A 20,848-nucleotide genomic window follows, 5' to 3' on the forward strand; every position below is an offset into this window, starting at 1 on the left:
CTCTCGGGAGGGGAGGGGAGGGGAGGGGGAGGAAGGGGACGGCGGCCGAAGCGGCCGCCCCGACCCCGTCGTCTTCCCGTTCGCTCGGCCGAACCTGCCGAGCGCTCAGCGTGGCGGCGGGACCCCGTGCTAAGCGCCGGGCAAGCGCCACGGGGAGAGACGGGCCCGGCCCGCCGACGGGCGCGCGGTCCGGGACGGGAGGAGAGAGAGAGACGGCGCGGCGGAACCGGTGGGGGGGGGGGGGCGGCGGCGGGAGCCTCCGAACGGGGAGGCCGAGTCACGGACGTACATCTTCTCTTGCAGGGACCCCCGCAGCCGGGCCCGCCCATGCTCCTCGGCGGCCCCCGCCGCCCCCCAGGGTCGGGGGGCCGGGGCGGGGCCCGTGCCCGCCGGTGAGCCTCGTCCCTCCCTCCGCCGGGCCTCCGCCATGAACCCCGGCCGCCGGCGGCCCCCGGCCGCCTCCCTCTCGGGGCCGCCACGGGCCGGGTCGGCCCGGGGCTGGTGCCGGGGGGGGGGGGGGCGGGCCGGGGGGGGCGGCGGGCCGGGCCCGGGGGGGGCCATGGCCTCCTTGGACCTCCCCTACCGCTGTCCCCGCTGCGGGGAGAACAAACGCTTCCGGAGCCTGTCCTCCCTGCGGGCCCACCTGGAGTACAACCACACGTACGAGACGCTCTACATCCTGTCCAAGACCAACAGCGTCTGCAACGCCGCCGTGTTCCCCCTGGGCCCGGACCCCACGGCCCTGCTGGCCCCCGCCGCCCGGCGGGACGTCTTCGAGAGCACGTCCTTCCGAGGGAAGGAGCAGCCGCCCCCGCGCTTCCCCGGGGACCTGGTGCCCGCCTGCGAGGAGCTGGGGGACCCCGGGGTGCCCGCCCGCTACGCCCTGCGGGAGATCGAGATCCCCCTGGGCGAGCTCTTCGCCCGCAAGGCCGTGGGCTCCGCCCCGCCCGCCCCGTCCTCCTCCCCGCCGCCCTCGGCCGCCGCCTCGGTGGACGCGGCCTACGAGGAGGGCCTGGCCCGGCTGAAGATCCGGGCCCTGGAGAAGCTGGAGGTGGACCGGCGGCTGGAGAAGCTGACCGAGGAGGTGGAGCAGAAGATCGCCGCCCAGGTGGGCCGGCTGCAGGCGGAGCTGGAGCGGAAGAGCGCCGAGCTGGAGAAGGCCAAGCAGGAGAGCCTGCGGCTCAGCCGGGAGAAGGAGGAGCTGGAGGACCGGGCCACCGAGCTGTCCCACCAGGTGGACGTCAGCGTGGAGATGCTGGCCTCCCTCAAGCAGGACCTGGTGCAGAAGGAGCAGGAGCTGAGCAGGAAGCAGCAGTGAGTCCGCCGCCGCCGCCCGGCCCCTCGGGACCCCCGGGCCTCTCTCCCCGGGGGGGGGGGGGGGGGGGGGGGGCGTCCGGGAGGCCCCGGGGGCGGCCCGAGCCGGGCGGCCGGAGTCATCGACCGCTTCCCGAGTGCCGTCGGGAGAGCCCGGCCGGACAGGCCACGGGCTCACGGTCCGGAGGGGGAGCCGGACGCGCTCCCCGCCCCCGGAGGGCTTACGGTCTTGGGGGGGGAGGGGACGGGACGGGACACGGGGGACGGACGCTTACGGTCCGGAAGGGGCGGGGTCGAGCTTACGGCCCAGGGGGGAGCTTACGGCCCAGAGGGGAAGGACCGTCCCGCCCGGGGGCAGGGGGACGGACCAGATGACCTCTCCCGGTCCCTCCGAACCCGGACGGCCGTGGGCCGGTTCGGGGGCTCTCCGCCCTAGGACGGCATCGGGGGACGCCCCGGGCGGCGGTCGGGAGTAGAGGGGGCGGGGGAGGCGTCGGGGTAGGAGAGGTGGGGTCCGGAGGAGGCGACCGCGGGGGGATGACGATGGTAACGACAACGCTAATCCCGGAGTCTGTCACGCGCTTACCGCGCGCTGCCGCTCCGGGCGCCGGGGTAGACGGGAGGTAACCGGGTCGGACACGGTCCCCGTCCCGCGTGGGGCTCGCGGTCCCGATCCCCGTTTCCCGGACGAGGGAGCCGAGGCCCGGAGAAGGAAAGTGACCGGGGCGAGGTCACCCGGCCGGCGAGGGGCGGGATCAGAACCCGCCCCGCCGCTTCTCCGAGGCCCTTATCCGACCCCGGACGGGCCCCGGGCGGTGAGGGGCGGGGGCGGGCGAGGGGGCGCCGGCCCCAGCCCCCAGCCCGGCCCTCTCCCCCGTCCCGGCGGCTCAGGGAAGTGGTGCAGATCGACCGGTTCCTCAAGGAGACGGCGGCGCGGGAGGCCCAGGCCAAGGTGAGGCTGCAGCAGTTCATCGAGGAACTCCTGGACCGGGCTGACCGGGCCGAGAAGCAGCTACAGATCATCAGCAGCAGCTGCGAGACTACGCCCAACGGTAGCCTGGGCAAGACCAGCCTCCCCGGAGCCAAGGCCCCCGGCCGGACGGTCAGTCGGCCCGCCGGCCCGCGCGGCGGTTTTAGCGAGCCCTTACTGGGCGCGGACCTCCGTCCCGAGCGCCGGGGGGGGGAACGATACGGCGATCGGCGGAAACGTCCCCGGCCCGCGTTGGGGAGGCGGGCCGCGGATATAGACCAATGCGCGACAGATAGGTACGTCGGGTGCAGCCTGTTGCTATACGGTGCTCTCCCGAGCGCTTGGCACGGCGCTCAATCAACGCGACCGAGCCAACGAGCGCCGTTAATGGTGACTGAGCACCTGGCGGGGGCCGGGCGCGGTACCCAGCGCTGGGGTAGATACGAGTCCATCGGGTGGGACGCGGTCCCTGTCCCGCCCGGGGCGCCCTCTCCTCACCTCCCCTTTTACGGATGAGGTGAACGAGGCCCAGGGAAGTGAAGCGGCTCGCCCGAGGTCACACGGCAGGCAGGCGGCAGAGCCCGGATGAGAACCCGGGTCCTTCCGACTCCCGGGCCCGGGCTCTGTCCGCCAGGCCACGCCGCCGTGGGGCTGGGGGCGGGGGTGAGTCGAGGGAGCGAGTCGGGGCGACGCAGAAGGGAGGGGGAGAAGAGGAAAGGGGGGCTCAGTCGGGGAAGGCCTCCCGGACCCGCGATAGGGCTTCGAAGAGGCGGGGGGGGGGAGAGTCGTCGTCCGTCGGATGTGAGGAGGGGAGGGGGTTCCGGGCCGGGAGCAGGACGCGGGCGAGGGGTCGGCGGCGAGACGGAGGTCCGGTGAGAAGGTTGGCGTCAGGGGAGCAAAGCGTGCGGGCCGGACTGGAGTAGGAGAGCGGCGAGGCGAGGTAGGAGGGGGCGAGATGGCGGACCGCCTTAGAGCCCGCGTGGATGCGGAGGTGGATGGGCGACCCCCGGAGGTTCTTGAGCAACGCTAGCCCAGACCGCCCCCCACCCCGGGTTAGAGACCGGGCTCGGGTGGCGGGTCGGGGGGGCGTCCCGGGACGCCGAGGGTCGGGGTCCCCGCCTCTCCTCCTGACCCCGGCAGGCCCGGCCCCGCCTCTCCGCCCGGCCCCCTCTGGGGCCCCCCGTTTCGGTCCGTCGGCGCTCAGTCGACAGCACCTACCCGGGGCTCGCTCCGTGCGGGGCGCCGGACTAAACGCGCGGGAGCGTGTGGCGCGGCGGATTCAGCGGCCACGCTCCCTGCCCGCCACGCGCTCACGGTCCGGGTGGGGGGAAACGTGGCCTCCCGGGGGGTGGGGCTAGAATCGGAAGGCGGGGGTCCCGCCTGGGGAGAGGCTGCGGCGGGGAGGGGGCGGGAGAGCTCACGGGCCTCTGTCCCCCCTCCCCTTCCTCGCCTCTGCCCCTCGGACAGCGAGATCGGCACGCGGGCCCAGCCGTCGCTCACAACACCTACGCCGTGTCCGTCCACCGATCCTCCTCCAGCACGGGGTAAGCTCCGCCCGCCCCCGGCCCGCGCCCCCGACACTCTCCGCCCCGGGGCCTCCCCGCTCCTCGGCGCCATCCTCCACGGGGGTGACGGGAGCCCCCGACCCCCCGCTCGTGGGGGCGAAGCCACCGGTCCCCCCCCCCGCCCCGCCCCCCCCCCCCCCGGCCCGCCTCAGCCGTCTGGCCGGACCCCCGGCCTCGCTCCCCCCGGGGTCTCCGACCGGGTCCGAGAGCGAGGCTGGAGAAACTCCCAGGCGGGGCCCCGTCCGCCCCCCTCTCATCCGTCCCTCTCGGCCTCCGGTTCCCCGTCAGACCCCCCTCCCGCCTCCCTCCATCCTCTCGCTCGTTCATTCGGTCAGGCGCGTTCACCGAGCGCTCACCGTTGCGCAGAGCGCTGGCCGGAGCGCTTGGGAGAGGACGCTAGGACGGTAAAAACGTTCCCCGCCCCCCGCGAGCTTACAGTCTACTAGAGTAGCGGCGCGGCCCGGTGGGTAGAGCACGGGCCCGGGGGACAGTGACGCCGGCTCAGCCTCCCGTCTGCTGTGTGACCTCGGGCAAGTCGCTTCGCCTCTCGGGGCCTCAGTTCCCTCATCTGTAAATCGGGGGGGGAGAACGTGAGCCCCGCGCGGGGCGGGGCCCTGGTCCAACCTGACGGATCCGCTCCCGGAACCACCGCGGAAGGACGGTGGGGCGTCCGGGGAGAGACGTGTCGGGAACGGCTCGACGGCGTAAGACGAGGCCGCGGCGCCTGGCGCCTAACGAGCACCCTAATCCTCTAGACCGTAAGCGAGGCCGTGGGCGGGGAACGCCCGTCTCCGGTTGTACGGCGCTCTCCCAAGCGGTCGGTACAGCGCTCCGCACAGAGGAAGCGCTTGGGAGCGGCCCCTCCGGAGCGCTGGGCGACGGGAGGGGGGTCCCCCCGGCCCGTCCCCTCCTCCTTCCCCCTCGAGCCCCCAGCCGGCCAGCCTCGTGTCCCCCCCCTCTTCGCCCCCCACCTTCAGGGCATCCAGTCGGCTCAAGACGGCCTCTCAGAGCTCCGGCGGCTACGACAGCGACGGCGCGGAGCCGTTCCCCTCGGAGGAGGCCGGCGGGACCCCCTACCCCGGGGGGCCGGGCCGGGCGGAGGGGGGCTTCGAGCGGCCCCCGGCCCCCCACAGTTCGGGCCTGAGGCGCCAGGCCATCCAGAACTGGCACCGGCGGCCTTACCGCCACAGCACCGAGGGCGAGGAGGGGGACGTGTCCGACGTGGGATCCCGCACCACCGAGTCGGAGGCCGAGGGCTGGGAGCAGGACGTCCCGGCCGAGGCCCGGGCCCCCGGCCCGGTCCGGGACTTCGGCGGCTGCCGGCTGTCGGGTGAGACCCCCGCCCGGGGGCCGGGGAGAGGTCTGGGCAGGGGGCGGAGGGCGACCGGGGCTCCCGGCTCGGCGGATCCGTCCCCCCGCCGGCCCCGGTGACCCGGAGGCTGCCCGGTCCTGGCGGGGGGGGCGGGGGGGGGGGAGGGGGCAGCGGGTTAGAGCCCCCAGAACAGGGGGCCGACGGCCCCTCCGCTCCAGAGGGGCGTCCGATCCCCAGGCCGTCCCCCCGGCCGCCGTCCCGGCCGGACACCTCCGCCCCCGCCGCGTCCCCGACCGGACCGGGGAGCGCAGGTCGGAGGGAACCCAAAGGGGGTCTGTTTGACCTGTCGGCCTTGTACGGCCTGCCTTCCCCCTCCACCCGCTCCACCTCTCTCCCAGGGTCCACCTGACCCCTCTGCCCCCTCACCGACCTGGGGGGCCAAGGTCTCGTTAGCCGTTTCCGTCCCGTGGGAGCCCCGTCCCGAGGTGAGAGTTGGGGTCCGGGCGTGAGGAGCACGATTTCTCCGGGAGCCCTGCCGGGATTTTGCTAAGCCCTTCGGTGATTTACCTCTGGGCTGGGGCGGGAGGGGTGGGTTTGTGTGTGGGTGCGTGTCTCTCCCTCTTCGGGGACCCTCCTCCGGCCAACCGAGCCCCCGAGGAACTGCGGTGGGCCGCGCGGCGTCATCTCATTCATCCGTTCGTTCATTCGGTCGGATTTACCGAGCGCTCGCCGGGTGCAAGGCGCCGTACTAAGCGCCTGGGAGGGGACAAGAGAACGGCCAACGGACACATTCCCCGCCCGCGGCGATCTCCCCCCCGGACTCCCGCTCTTCCGGGGCTCGTACCTCCGGGCCGTTCATTAGCCGGTCCCCTGGGCCGCCTCGTCCACCTCCCCCGGCCCACGACAGTGACCGCGGGGAAGGGGGAAGCAAAGGGATCCACGAGGCTCCGAGATGGGGCCGGCCAGTGAGCTCGGGGCGAGCTCGGGGCTCGGAAGGAGTTCAGTCGGTCAGTCGATCGTATTTACTGAATGCGCTTGCTCTGTGCAGAGCGCTGCCCTAAGCGCTTGGGAGAGAACGACAGGACAGACACCCTCCCTTTCCAAAACAAGCGTGCAGTCTAGAGCGGGAGGCGGACATGACTCTACATCAATAAATGACAGCTCTCTGTGGGGCTGAGGGGGGTGGATGAAGAAAGGGAGCAAGCCGGCGTGACGCGGGAGGGAGCGGGAGAAGAGGGAAGGGGGGCTTCGTCAGGGAAGACTTCTCGGAGGAGGTGGGCCTTCGGTAGGCTGCGAAGGCGGGGAGAGTCACTGTCAGATGGGAGGAGGGAGGGCGTGCCAGGCCAGAGGCGGGACGTGGGCGAGGGGTCGGCGGGGAGACGGACGAGACGGAGGGGCGGTGAGAAGGTTGGCATTGGAAGAGCAGAGTGTGGGGGCCAAATTAGAGTAGGAGAGCAGAAGGGTGAGGTAGGGAGGGGCAAGGTGATGGAGGGCTCCGAAGCCACGGGTGAGGAGTTTTTGTGCGATACGGAGGCGGACGGGCAACCCCTGGAGGTTCTTGAAACACGGACGGAACGTTCTCGAAGCAGAATGATCCGGGCGGCAGAGTGGAGCACGGACTGGAGTGGGGAGGGACGGGAGGCCGGGAGGTCGGCGAGGCGGCGGATACCGTCATCTAAGCGGGAGAGGATCAGCGATTGGATCAACGTGGTGTCAGTTGGGGTGGACGGGAGAGGGTAGATCTTAGTGACGCCGTGAAGGTGGAACCGACGGGATTTAGTGATGGATCGACCACGTCGGTTGAATGAGAGGAGTCGAGGATAACACCCAGGTTACGGGCTCGTGGGACAGGAAGGACGGCGGCGCCGTCCGCGGCGACGGGAGAGTCAGGGGGAGGACGGGGTTCGCGTGGGATGAGGAGGAGCTCCGTTCTGGACGTGTTAGGTTTGAGGTGACGGGAGAACGTTCGAGTGCAGATGTCTCGAAGGCCGGAGGAGACGCGAGACGGCGGAGAGGGAGGGAGATCAGGGCTGGGGAGGGAGGTTTGGGAATCATCCGCACAGGGAGCCGACGAGTCCTCCAAGGGAGTGGGCGGAGACGGAGAATAGAAGGGGACCGAGAACTGAAGCTCGAGGGACCCCCCACGGGAGGGGGAGGTAGAGGGGGAGCCCGCGAAGGAGATCGAGAATGGACGGCCAGAGAGATGAGGGGAAGCGGGAGAAGCCAGCGTCAGCGAAGCCCAGGTTGGATCACGTTTCCAGGAGAAGGGGGCGGCCAACGGTGTCGAAAGCAGCCGAGGGGTCGAGGAGGATGAGGGCGGAGTAGAGGCCGTCGGATCTGGCGAGGAGGAGGTCGTCGGTGACCTCTGAGGGGGCGGTTTCTGTGGAGCGAAGGGGACGGAAGCCTTATTGGCGGGGGTCAGGGAGAGCATTTGAGACAGCGGGTACGGGCGACTCACTCGAAGCGTCTGGACAGGAACGGTGGGCGGGGGACGGGGCGATAACCGGAGGGAGCCGTGGGGTCAAGGGAGGGTATCTTTAGGATGGGGGAGACGTGGGCGTGTTCGAAAGCAGTGGGGAAGAAGCCACCCGAGAGCGGACGGGTGAAGATCGTAGTCGGGGCGGAAAGAAGGGAGGGGGCGAGTGTTTCGGTAAGGTGTGAAGGAATGGGGTGGGATGGGCAGGTGGAGGGGGTGGGTTATGAGGGGAGGCGGGCGACCTCCTCTAGAGGTTCTGCTGGAAAGGATGGGAGAGTTGAAGAAGGGGCTGGAAGGGGGAGGGACTGGGGAGGGGCAGGGGAGACCTTAGGGAGATCACACCTGCCAGTGTCAATCTGCTCCAGAGAGCAGACGGTCCGGTCACTAGGGGCCTGAGGAGGGAATTAAGCAACAGGAGGGCGACGGGCCTGGGTGTCCGTAATAAGGATGGAGAAATAACTCTGCCTGGCAGAGGAGAGGGCAGAGTTAAAGCAGGCGAAGATAAAGCCGAAGCGGGCGAGATCAGCCTGATGTGTAGATTTCCGCCGGCCGCGCTCGGCGACCCGTGCCTAGGGACGGGGGCGGCGGACCGCGGAGGCGATCCGGGGCCGTGGGGGCGCGGCACGAGGCCGCCCGAGGGACGGGGGAGCGAGCGAGTCGAGTTCGGGGGAGAGGGTGGCGTCGAGAGCGTCGCCCGGGTCGCCGAGGGAAGGGAACGTGGGAACGGAGGCGGAGCGGGGCACGGGAACCGATGGGGTCCGGGGACCGGAGGGCTCCGCGAGGGAAGAGTGCGGATTCGAGGGCGGGAGAGGAGACGAGGGAGGAGGTTGCGGTCGGATGGAGGGATTTCCGAGTTGGGGAGGGTGGAGACTGTGCCGGGGTTAGAGATGATGAGCTCGGGTGCGTGTCCCAGTTGGAGAGCGGGCGAGGTGGGGCGGATCGGTGGAGTTGAGGAGCGATAGGAGGCGGGCAACGGAAGGGCCGTCGGGAACGTCCGCGTGGATGTCCGAGTCGGTCACTCGGGCCTGGCTCCGCCGTCCGTCTGCCGTGCGTCCGTGGGCGGGCCGCTTAACTCCTCCGGGCTTCGGTCTCCCCGTCCGTCAATGGGCATTGAGCCCCACGTGGGACGGGGACTGCGCCCAACCCCATTTGCTTGTATCCACCCCAGCGCTTAATACGGTGCCCGGCGCCTGGTAAGCGCCTCACCTCAATCGCTGTCGTCACCGTTCATTCACTCATTCATTCGGCCGTCTCGACCGAGCGCTTACCGTGCGCAGAGCACTGTGCCGAGCGCTCGGGAGAGTACGATACGCCGACGGACGCGTCCTCTGCCCCCGACGAGCTCGCGGCCTAGTCCCCAAGGGTGGATCGCCGTCTCCTCCTCCCGTCCCCCCGGAGGCCGCCTCGCCCTCCCTCCCCGGCCCTCCCCCGCCCCCCGCCGGTCCCCCCCTCCCCCCGACTGACCGTGCCCGTCCCGCAGCCCGCTCGGACGGGGGCGGCTCCAGGGGCCCGCGGCCGGAGTGGGGCGGCCCGGCGCCGTCCAACGAGGTCATCAGCCCCGAGATCCTCAAGATGCGGGCGGCCTTGTTCTGCATCTTCACCTACCTCGACACGCGGACGCTGCTGCGGGCCGCCCAGGTGTGCAAGGACTGGAAGTTCGTCGCCCGGCACCCGGCCGTCTGGACCCGCGTCCTGCTGGAGAACGCCCGCGTCTCCTCCAAGGTGCCGCCTCTCCCCCCTCCCCTTCCTCCTCCCCGGGGCCGGAGACGGGGTCCTCCGCCAAAATCCCCTCCCCGTCCGTCGGCCCCGGGCGGCCGGCCGCCTGCCTGCGGGATTGGACGGCACTGGGCCCCGGGGTGGGCGCTGGGGGAGGGCGGGAGGGAGGGGGTGACGCGGCCCTCGCCCTCCGGTTCGGCGGCGGAGGGCGGGGGGGGGGGGCGGGACGGCACATACCCAAAGACACGCACGGACACCAACACGCGCGGACGCGCTCTCTCACGCACCACATAGATACTTGGCCCCGGGGGGAGGGACGGAGCGAGGGAAGAGGAGAAGACGTGGCCTCTGCCCTCGGCGGGCTGCCCGTTCGATGGGAGAGGCAGGACACAGACACCCAGATTCACACGGACACACACTCTCTCGCACACACAAACACCGGGCCGCGGGAGAGGGACGAAGCGAGGGAGGAGGCGGAGAATCGGTCCCTGCCCCCCCGGGTCGACGGGGGATGCAGGACACGGACCCCCAGACCCACAAACGCCCCCCCCCCCCCCCCCGGACACTCTCTCGCGCACACACACGCCGGGGTGGGGGACGGAGGGAAGGAGGAGGAGAAGACACGGCGTCGTCCGCCCTCCGCGAGCTGCCCGTCGGATGGGAGAGGCAGGACCCAGACACACAGACACCCTCTCTGTCTCCGTACCTCTCTGAAGCGGCGGCTCAGGGCGGGACAGAGGGAGGAGGAGACGGAGTCCCCGTCTCGGAGGGGCAGCCGGCGGGTGAGGGGAAGACAGCAGCGTGGCCTAGTGGCAAGAGCCCGGGCCGGGGAGTCGGAGGACCTGGGTTCTAATCCCGGACCGTCCGCCGCGTGACCTCGGGCAAGTCACCTCACCCCTCGGGGCCTCATCCGCAAAGTGGGGATCGGGCCCGGGAGCCCCGCGGGGGACGAGCCGATTCGTCCGGATCCACCCCCGGCGCGCGGGACGGCGCTCGGCTCGTGGCGGGCGCTTCTCCGCCGCCGTCACGATGATTACTGTCTTGTGCCCGCGCTCGCATCCGCTCTCCCAGTTCCTGTCGATGCTCGCGCAATGGTGCACACAGACCCACTCGCTGACCCTCCAGAACCTAAAGCCGCGGCAACGGGGCAGGAAGGAGAGCAAGGAGGACTACCTGAAGAGCACCAGGTAGGAGGGAGAGGAGCGCGCGCCGCCCCGTGCGGAGTCCCGTGCCGAGGCCGGGAGGGACGGAGGGCCCCAACCCGGTCGGGGAGCCCGGCTGAGCCCGGCGGCCGGAAAACGGGGACCAAGACCGGGAGCCCCGGGGCGGGGGGAGGGGGCCGGGTCCCACCCGACCGACCCGGATCCACCCCAGCGCTTAGAACGGGGCCGGGCGCGGAGCGAGCGCTCCACGGGCCCCGTCGCCACGGCCGCTACCGTCGTCCGCGCGGGCCGCGCCCGAGGTAGACGGAGTCGGCTCCTTGTCGGCGGGGAACGCGTCGGTCTCCCGGCGGGCCCGACTCTCCCGAGCGCCCGGTGCGGCGCTCCGCGCGCGGTGAGCGCTCGGGGGGCGCGAACGAGTGAAAGGGCGAGGCGGCGCGGACGAAGGTTGGGGGGGGGGGGGGAGGGGCGCGACCGGGGCCGGGCCGTGAGGGGAGAACGTGGGCTTCGGCGGTATCTACCCAGCGCCGACTCGGGACACCCTCGGGGGACCCGGCCCCGGCCCGCGACCTAGCGGATTCCCCCGGGCGCTGGGCAGAGAGCGCGGAGGGGCCGCCCGACGGAGCCGACGGACGGCGCGAGCGGGGCGGGGCGGGGCGGGGCGGGAGGCCGGGAGGCCGGAGCCGGCGCCGACCGGGGCCCCGGCCTCCCGGGTCCCGCCGTCAGGGGCTGCTTGGAAGCCGGGCTGGAATCCCTGCTGAAGGCCACCGGGCGGAACCTGCTGATCCTACACATCTCCCACTGCCCCAACGTCCTCACCGACCGCTCCCTCTGGCTGGCCAGCTGCTACTGCCGCGCCCTCCAGGCCGTCACCTACCGGTGCGTCCGGACGCCGGGGGTCCCGCCCCCGTCCCCCCCGCTGCAACCGACGGCCCCCCGCCCGGAGACCGGGAGCCCCGGGGAGGGGGGACGGGGGACCGGGTCCCACCTGACCCAGCGGGACCCGCCCCGGGGCGGAGGGGGCCGGGCGCCGGGCCCCGGCCCGGGTTCGGGTGGGGAGGGCCGGCCCCGGGGGCCGGGGGCGGGCGGCGGCCTCACGGCCCTCCTCTCCCCGCCAGGAGCGCCACCGACCCGGTCGGCCACGAAGTCATCTGGGCCCTGGGCGCCGGCTGCAGGGACATCATCTCCCTCCAGGTCGCCCCCCTGCACCCGTGGTAAGCCCGCCCGGGGGAGGCGGGCCCGGGGTCGAGGGCGGCCGGGGGGGGGGGGGGGGGCGCCTCCGCGGGGCGAATCGAGGGCCTCGCTCTAGGCCCCGATCCCGACGGCGTGTACGCGTCTTTAGGTTACGCCCGTCTTGCGAAATCCTCTCTGTAGTATACAAATTAGAGGTCACGAGTTCGAGTGCCAGCCCTGCCCCTTGTCAGCTGTGTGACCGCGGGCAGGTCGCTTCACTTCTCTGGGCCTCGGTCCCCTCATCTGTAAAACGGGGATTGAGACCGCGAGCGCCACGTGGGACGACCCGACTCCCCTGGGTCCACCCCAGCGCTCGGAACGGCGCCCCGCCCGTAGTAAGCGCTTGACAGATACCGACGTCGTCATTGAATTACCTCTACACGGCGTAGAAACCGCAGATAACCGAGGAGCGGCGCGGCCCGGCGGGTAGAGCCCGGGAGTCGGGAGGACCCGGGTCCTCATCCCATCCCCCGTCGGGAAGCCGCGGGGCTCGGTGGAAAGGGCCCGGGGCTTCGGAGTCGGGGGTCACGGGGCCGTGTGACCGCGGGCGGGTCGCGTCGCTTCTCCGGGCCCCGGTTCCCTCGTCCGGAAAACGGGGATTAACCGCGAGCCTCACGGGGGACGGCCCGATCGGCCCGTATCTACCCCAGCGCTTAGAACGGTGCCCCGCGCGCGGCGGGCGCGTAACAGATACCGACGTTATCATCCCGGCTCCGCCGCTCGGCCGCTGGGTGACCTCGGGCGGGTCGCTTCGCTTCTCCGGGCCTCGGTTCCCTCCTCTCCAAAACGGGGACCGAGACCGCGAGCCCCACGTGGGACGGGGACCGTGTCCGGCCAACAGCTAGCGTCGTCGTGGTTTATTACGAGGGACGGGCGCGGACGGGGTCCAGCCCGATCAGCGCTTAGTACGGTTCCCGGCGCGCAGCAGGCGCTTAACCGCCGCCGCGATGGCCGCCGGCCAGTCCCGGCCCACCGCCGGCCGCCCCGTCCCCGGAGCGCCGCGCCGACGACGGGGAGAGGGGTCCGCGGGCGCGGCGCCATCCTTTATCGGGCTCCTCCTCTCTCCCGACCCCTCCCCTGCCTCTAGCCAGCAGCCCACCCGCTTCAGCAACCGCTGCCTGCAGATGATCGGTCGCTGCTGGCCACTGCTGAGGGCCCTGGGGGTCGGCGGCGCCGGCTGCGGGGTCCAGGGCCTGGCGTCCCTCGGTGAGTCCTCCCCCGGCCCCCCCCCCGGCCCCCGGGGCCGGACCGGGGGCCCCGGCGGGCGGGGAGCTTCTCCCCGGGACCCGCGTCCCGATCCCGGGCTCGGCTTCCCCGGGCCTCGGCCGGGAGACGGGCGTCGAGACCGGGAGCCGCACGTTGCTCCCCCCCCCAGCTCGAGTTGCCCGGATCCGCCCCGGCGTTCGGTACGGCGCCCGGCACCCACTGAGCGCTTGGCGCGTACCAGAAAGAACGGAAGGGCGGTGAAGCTATTTACCCAACGCCTCGGGGCGACTCGCACCGGGGGAGCGGTCGGGAGGGACGATCCCTCGAGGAGTTTGCGATCACCCGGCACGGGGCGGGGTGAGAATCGGGCGGCAGACGGCTCCGCCGTCAGGCCCCGCGCGACGAACCCCGCGTGGGCCCGGGACCCTGCCCGACCCCGACGACCTGGCCCCCGCCCCGGCGTTTAGAACGGTGCCCGGCCCACAGTGAACGCTCGAGAAACGCCGCAGCTGTCATTAAAAGCGCGCGACGCGTACCGCCGACGGCGGAAACGGGGTGAGGCCGGAAACCGGGCGGGGGAACTGGGGGTTCGGGGTCCCGGGCCGGCCGGAGGAGCGCCCGGGCCCGGGAGCCGCAAGGTCGTGGGTCCCGATCCCGGCTCCGCCGCCCGTCGGCCGCGCGGCCCCGGGGCCTCGGCGACCCCCGTCCGTGCCGCGGGGACCGAGACCCGGAGCGGGACCGGGGACCGTGTCCGGCCCCGTCTGCCCGGGTCCGCTCCGACGCCCGGCGCCGTGCCGGGCCCCGCCGCGGCCCCTCTCGACGCCTTCCCGGGCGTCGGGGGGCGCGGGGGTGGGACTGACGGCCTCCCCGTGTCCGTCCGTCCCGTCCCGTCCCGTCCCGTCCCCCCCCCCCCGCCCCAGCCCGCAACTGCATGCGGCTGCAGGTCCTGGAGCTGGACCACGTGGGCGAGATGAACCAGGAGGTAGCGGCCGAGGTCTGCCGCGAGGGCCTCCGCGGGCTGGAGATGCTGGTGCTCACCGCCACCCCCGTCACCCCCAAGGCCCTGCTGCACTTCAACAGTGAGAGCCGGGGCGACCGCGGAGGGACGGGGGCGGGCCGGGGGGCCTCCCGGAGGCGGCGGCGCCCGGATCCCGGCGGAGGGCCTCCGGCTCGGGGCTCGGGGTCTCCCCCCCCCCCGCCGCGAGGGCCCGAAGGAGCCCACGCCGTCCCCCTCCCCTCTCCTCGCCAGGCGTCTGCCGGAACCTGCGCTCCATCGTGGTCCAGGTGGGGATCGGGGATTACTTCAAAGACCCGGGCGGCGCCGAAGCCAGGAAACTGTTCGAGGAGATGGTGACCAAGCTTCAGGTGAGGGGGGCCCGGAAGGATCGCCCCCCCCCCCCCCCGGGGGGCAGCCGACTGTCTCCGGGTGGCCGCTGGCAGAGGGCCGAGCTTCGGGGCTTCCCGTTCGTTCGTAGTTACCGGGCGCTTACCGCGTGCAGAGCGCCGGACCGGGCGCTCGGGGGAGGGTCACGGGAGTCGCAGCGTATTTAGGGAGCGCCTACCGGGTGCGGAACGCTGGACCGAGCGCCGGGGAGAGTACGGTACGGCCATTCCCCGCCCACGACGACGGGCCCCCGTCCCAAAATCCCCCCCGGGGGGGAGATGGCCCACCCTGACCCCCTTCCTCCCTCTCCCGGCCCCCGGGTCGGGGGGGGGGGGGTGGAGGGCCTCACCGGGTCTCCCTCCCTCCTCTCCCGTAGGCGCTGAGGCGGAGGCCCGGCTTCTCCAAGATCTTACACGTCAAGGTCGAAGGGGGCCGTTAAACTTCCTTTTCGCGGGGGGGGCCCGCCGGACCCTCCGGCCCACCCCCGATCGCCCCCAACGGCGGGGGTTCGGCTTGGACCCCGGGGGGCCTCCGGATTCCCCGCCCCCCGCGACGGAGAGGAGAGTCCCGGGGGACGGGAGGGCGGGCCGAGGCCGCCCCTCTCCCAGGGATGCGGATCCGGCTCCGGGGGGCTCCCCCCGCCCCAAGGCGGCATTCCGGACCGCCCCCCTCTCCCCCCGGGGTGGCCGAGCCGGGCCCAGAGGCCGGAATCCCGCCGCGGACCCGGGTTTGGGCCGACGGACCGGAACCCGTACCCCGTACCCCTCGGCCGCCCCCCCGCCCGGCCCGGCCACCGGCATCCCGGGGCCTCCCGGCCCGCCCCTCGGCACCGAGGGGCCCCCGGGCCGCGGAGGAGTCCCCCGGCGCCTCTCGGGCCGCCCCCCGAGACGGACGCCAACCCCGGCGGGCGCCGCGCCGGCCGGGGCGGGGGGGGCCGGCGGAGGCCCGCGGGAACCGGGCCGGGACCCTCGCTTCCCCTCCCCGGCCCGGTCCCCGTGCCGACCTCGAAGTCGTTCCGCGCCCCCGGGGAGCCGGGCGCCGCCCGACCCGGGCGGGGAGGGAGGGGCTCCTTCCCCGCGACCTCCCCGGTCGCCGCCGCCCCGGGGCCGCCGGGCGGCACGCGGCTCCTCCCGTCGCCCCGTCCCGCCTCCGTGGCCCCGCTCCCCCCAGGGGGTTGCCGGGACCCCCATCTCCCCGGGGGAGTCCGGGACCGCCTCCTCGCCCTCGGATCGGTCGGGCCGGAGCGGGCCTCACGGGACCCCCCCCCTCCCCCCGGCCCGGGGTCCGGGCCACGGACCTCCCTCCCCGACCCTCCGACCCTCGACTCACCCGCCAAGAGGAGACGGTGAGCGTTGCCCTCCGTACGCGGGGAAGCGGGGCGGCGGGATCTCGGAGGTTATCCGATCCACCCCCCGGGCCTCCCGGGAGCCCCCGTGCGGCCCCCGGTTCGCCCAGTCCGCCCTCCCCGCCCCGTCGGCCAGGGGCTCTTCGAGGGGCCCCTCACCGGGGGGGGGGGGGGGGGAAGGCCGGCCGCGGTTAAGGGCGTTCCTCTTCCGATTCCTTTTCCCCCGGGCCCCGGCATCCCCTCCTCTCTCGGTCCGCTCGTGCGGCCCTACCCGCCGATCGCTCCTTGGGGGCCGGGCGCCGTACCGAGCGCTTGGGAGAGGACCCGGTCCCCGCCCGCCACGAGCTCGGGGACAGACGCGGGCGGACCGGCCGTACGCGGGCGGTCCGGCGGAAGCCCTCGCTCTGGGGTCGCCCCCGGCGCTCAGTACGGCACCCGGCCCGTAGCAGGCACCCAACGGATACCGTCACTACGACTAAGGCGGCTCGGGTCAGGCCGGAGAGATCTAGGCCGGGCCGCGGTGGGAATCGATCCGTCGGCGGTTATCGTCCGGGCGCTGGGCCGTAGGCGGGCGGGGCGGCCGATCTGAACGCTCGATTCCGACCAGCGGGCGAGAGACGGGGGAGAGGACGCCGGCCCTCGCCACCCCGGCCCCTTCCGCCCTGAGACCCGAGCCCCGTCCGGGCCCCCCCGCCCGCCCCATCTCCGGCGCGGGCTCTCCGCTGCGTGACCCCGGGCGAGTCCCCTCCGCTCCCCTGGGCCTCGGTTACCTCTTCGGTGACACGGGGACGGAGAGCGTGCGTCCGAACCCGGTGAAGCCCCATCTGCCGCGGCGCTCGCGACGGCGCCCGGCCCGGAGTCGACGCCCGACGGGGCCCGGAATTATCACGGCGACGGAACTCCCCCGGCCCGGGGGCCGCCCCCCCGGGGGAACTCCCGTCCGTCGGGTCGTCTCCGTCGGGGGCAGGGCGCCGTGCCGGGCGCCCGGGAGGAAGCTCCCTCCCGCCCCGCCCCCGCCCCGCATCCACCTCGCCGGTCTCCAGTCGCCGGTGCCAAGGCGGGCCTGCCGTCGCCCCCCTCGCCCGTCGGGGGCTCGTTCCCGGGACCCGCCGCGACGGACGTCACGGCCTCATCTCCCGCCCCCCCCGCCCCGCCCCGGCCCGTCCCATCCATCTTTCCGCCCCCCCCCCCCGGCGAGGGTGTCCCGGAAGTCGGATCCCGCCGTCCCCCGCCCCCGGCGTCTCGGCCCGGGGGGGCCACGTCGGACCTCGGTCCCCGTCGCCGCGGGTCGCCCGTCCCCTCGGGGTCTCCCCGAGGCGGCGGCCCCTCTTCCTCCTCTCATCCTCCCGGGCCCGGTCACCCCCTGCTCGGGCCCCAGGGGCGGGGGACCTCCGGACCGGGCCCCGGAGGGGCTGTCTCTACCTCCCGTCTCTCCGCCCCCGTGTCTCTGACCGTCTCCCGTCTCTCCCGCCGGTCCGGTCCCGGGTCCCGATCTCCATTTTTCACCCCCCGGGACCCGGCGGGCCGGGGACCGACCCGTCGCCCCCCCCCCACCCGCCCGCCCCGTGACCGAGAAGCGGCGCGGCCCAACGGATGGGGCGCGGGCCCGGGAGCCAGGCGGCCGCGGGTTCTCGTCGCGGCTCCCGCCGCTTTCCGTCGTATCCGCCGAGCGCCCGCTGCGCGCGGGGCACCGTGCCGAGCGCCGGGGAGACCGGCCGGACACATCCCCGCCCGCCCCGAGCCCGCTCGACGGCCGGGTGCCCTCGGGCGAGTCGCTCCGCTTCTCCGGGCCTCCGTTCCCTCGCCCGGAAGAGGGGGCCCCGAGCCCCGCGGGGGACCGCGTCCGTCCCCATCCGCCCGGATCCACCCCGGCGCTCAGTACGGCGCCCGGCACGTGGCGAGCGCCCAACGGGCACCCCGAGAGTAACGACAAACCGCCCCCTCCACGGGCCGCCCGCCGAGAGGCGGCCTCCTCGGAGGGGCGCTCTCCGCCGCCTCCCCCGTCTTGCCGCGCCGCGCTCTCCCGGGCGTCCGGTACGGTGCCCCGCGCCCGGTAGGCGTCCGGTGAATACGCTCGACGGCTGCCCGGCTCCCCCGCCCGTCACGGGCGGGGCCCGTCTCCCGGCCCCGCGCCCCGACCCCTCGCCCCGGCTTCGAGCCCCGGGGTCGGGCGACCGAGCGAGAGGGTCGGGGAGGGAAGGAGGAAGGACGGACGGACGGCCCGGCTCGGCGGGAAGGGCAAGGGCCCGGGGGCCGCGGTCCTCACCGCCGCGCCGTTTCCCCGCCGGGCGGCCCGGGGCGAGCCCGCTCCTCTCCCCGCGCCTCCGTTTCCTCGTCTGGAGAACGGGGGGTTCGGGACCCGGGCCCGACCCGATCATCCCGCCATCCGGGGTGCCCGGCGCGGGGGAAGCGCCGTCCCGATATCCCGATGGTCACCGTTCCCATCAGGAGGGGTCCGGGGGAGCCCACCGCCCTCGGCCCGGCTTCGGGCTCCCTCCCGCTCCCCCCGAGATGGGGCAGATCCCTTTCCGTTTCGCCGGCGCGTTCCCCCGAGGGGAGGGACCGGGCTCGGGGGTCCGCGCGGACCCTCCCCACCCCCGGGCTCAGATGGGTCCCTTGCCGGGGATCACCCGGTCCTCTCGTCTTCGCTCCCCTCACTCCGGCCGGTCGGGCGCCCCGGGCGGACGGATGGAGGGCTCGGATGTTTCTCGGGGGGCGGATGGGTCCGGGGGAAGGCCCCCTCGCCGCCGCCCCCCCCAGCTCAGACCCAAGTGCCCTTAGCAGCGAGCCTCGGCCGAAGCCCCGCCGGAGAGCGAGGGACGGGGTCGGCGGCGGGGATCGGATAACCGCCCGGGGGCCCCGGTCCGTCCGACCCGGGAGGAAAGAGACCCCGGGGGGGGGGGGGGACGACGCTCCACGTCGGGGGTCACGGGGACGGAGGCCCCTCGGCCGCGTCCGGGGGTCAGGGGTCGGAAGGACGGAGGCCCGTCCCGCCCCGACGACCCGAGACCCCGGGCGGGGGAGGCGCACCGAGGAAGTGTTTACGGGGGGCGGGTGGGGGGGGGTCGGATCCTGACAATCAACCGGGGGAGGGGGGCCCTACCCACCCTCTGCCCACCCCCAGAACGCCCAGGGCGAGGTCGGGCCGGGCGAGGGGGAGACGGCCGTTCATCCTCCGGAGGAGGGAAGGGCGCAGACGGCCGCCCCGCGTCCGGAGCCCCGGCCGCCCCCTTTCTCCCACCGCCAGCCCCCCGACACACACACACACACACACACACACACAAAGCACAGGGTCCGGGAAGTCCGGCTGACCCGCCCCCCGCCCCCCGCGACCCACCCCGTCCGCGCCCGCCCGACTCGGCCGGGAAGGGGGTCTTCGTTTGGTTATTTAAGAGATGGCCGCGCTTGCCGGTGCCGGGCGGGCGGGGGGTCCCCCCCCCCGCCGCCCCCCAGCGCCACGGTCGCCCCCTTCCCCGGCCCCCTCCCGCCCCCCCGCCATCTCAGCACTTTGGTCCGCGTCGCCTGTAGATGCACTTTTGGTGTTGTTGCTTTCTGACTTTTGCCGAATGTATTCCGAACGTGTACCGTATTTAAAGAGAATCGGCCGCGGGTGTCGGGAGATATTTTACGACTCGGTGTCCAATAAAGATGCTTAAAATCGACACCGGCCCCCGGGCCCCCCGGCGTGCGGAGACGAGGCGGGGGCGGGCGAGACGATCCCCCTGGCCGCGCCTCGGTCCGTCTCGCCCGTCCGCCGCGGGGGCCGTGAGCTCCGCGGGGCAGAGGGGGCCGCGTCCGCCGCGGCGCCCGGCGCGTAGCGAGCGCTCGACCCGCGCGGTTCCGACCCGGGCCCCGGCGGATTCCGGGGGGCGGGGGGCGGGGCTCACCCCGGGAAGGCTTTCCCGTCGGGGACCGGGGATACTCCCGCCGAGGACCTCCCGGGCCACCCGTCCTCCGAACGGCCCCGACTCGATCCCCGGCGGCGGGCCCGACGGGTCCAATCGCGGTCCCTCCCCCGCCGCGGAGAGCGCGCCGGGGCGGGCCGCCGGACTTCTCCGGGCCTCGGCCGTGAGATGGGGGCCCGACCCCCGTTCTCCCCCCATCCGGGCCGGGGGCCCCACGGGCGCCCGGCCCGCAGTCGGGCGCTCGAGAGACGCCGTCGTCGTCGCGGGAACTCCGACGGACCCGTTCGACCCCCGTGGACCCCGGGGCTCGGAACGCCGCCTCGACTCGCGTCCGGCGCTCCGGGGACACCGTAGACGCAGACGGGGGGCCGGAGAGCTCCCGCCGTCCGCGTCCGAAGGGCCGCGACGGGCCCCGGCGCCTCCGGTGGACGGGTCCCCGCTCTCGGGGCCTCGGCGGACGACCCCTCTCCCGCCCCTCCGCCCGAGGGCGCGGCGGGCCCCGATGAGGACGGCGCGCGAGACCGGCGGGCGCGTCCGGCGGGGATTCCCGGGCTGCGGCCTCTAACCCCGGCTCCGCGTGAACTCGGACGGCTCGCTCGGCTCCTCCGGGCCCCGGCCGCCTCGTCTCCGAAGCGGGGACCGGGCCCGCGAGCCCCCCGCGGGACGGCCCCGTCGCCCGGTCGCCCGCCCCGGCGCCTCCGACGGCGGCGGGCGCCCGACCGACGTCACGGCGACAACCGCGAGGGACGGGCGCGGGGGGAGACGCGGGCTGGCGCCGGCACGCTCCGGGGCGGGACGGTCATTCCGGCGGCGGGGGGGGGGGGGGGGGGCGGCGGCCGAGGGCGGGCGCCGAGCCCCCGCGGCGGTCGGGGACCCCGGCCCCGAGGAGACGCCTTCCCTCGGCGCGCCGGGCCCCGGGGAGGGAGCCGGGGGCGTGGGTCCGGGTAGGCCCGTGGGTCCGGAGAGAGGGGGAAAGCGGGAGGTGGGGGGGAGGGACGGGAAAACCCCGCCGACTCGGGGCGGGAGGAAGGTACGACCGCCCCCGGCGCCCCCGGAACCCCCCGCGGCGGGAGGGCCCGCCGTCCGCTCCGCGGCTGGGCGGCGGAGAGTCAAGGCCCACGCCCGGTGCGGGATGAGCCGCCGGGGCGGCCCCGACTGGCATTTATTTAAATAGAACTCGGCCGCCTCGGAGGCCCCGGGCTCGGGAGGGCTCGGAGGGACCCAGGCGCCCGGCGGGACCCGCCTCCCCCCCCCGCCCCCGC

At 74.3% G+C, this 20,848-nt stretch overlaps 1 protein-coding gene across 1 annotated transcript; it reads left to right on the forward strand.

Moving 5' to 3' along the window:
* Positions 1-540: 540 nt before the first annotated feature.
* On the forward strand, positions 541-14,864 carry FBXO41 (F-box protein 41). The gene is made up of 12 exons (XM_029046804.1): positions 541-1,314; positions 2,206-2,416; positions 3,752-3,828; positions 4,827-5,179; positions 9,118-9,359; positions 10,425-10,540; positions 11,240-11,392; positions 11,632-11,727; positions 12,834-12,952; positions 13,873-14,031; positions 14,202-14,317; positions 14,713-14,864. The coding sequence occupies exons 1-12, from the start codon at positions 560-562 to the stop codon at positions 14,773-14,775; spliced, it is 2,460 nt and encodes an 819-aa protein (XP_028902637.1). The 5' UTR covers positions 541-559; the 3' UTR covers positions 14,776-14,864.
* The last annotated feature ends 5,984 nt before the right edge of the window (positions 14,865-20,848 follow it).

Source organism: Ornithorhynchus anatinus, chromosome 18 (assembly GCF_004115215.2).
Source record: "Ornithorhynchus anatinus isolate Pmale09 chromosome 18, mOrnAna1.pri.v4, whole genome shotgun sequence".
Taxonomy (NCBI): domain Eukaryota; kingdom Metazoa; phylum Chordata; class Mammalia; order Monotremata; family Ornithorhynchidae; genus Ornithorhynchus; species Ornithorhynchus anatinus.

Bases quoted from the DNA above. Each gene is read 5' to 3' on its own strand.
- FBXO41 (XM_029046804.1), top strand. From the start codon at position 560: ATGGCCTCCTTGGACCTCCCCTACCGCTGTCCCCGCTGCGGGGAGAAC. The intron at 3,829-4,826 runs GTAAGCTCCGCC...CCCCACCTTCAG, and splicing joins CGATCCTCCTCCAGCACGGG to GGCATCCAGTCGGCTCAAGA. The intron at 12,953-13,872 runs GTGAGTCCTCCC...CCCCCGCCCCAG, and splicing joins CCAGGGCCTGGCGTCCCTCG to CCCGCAACTGCATGCGGCTG.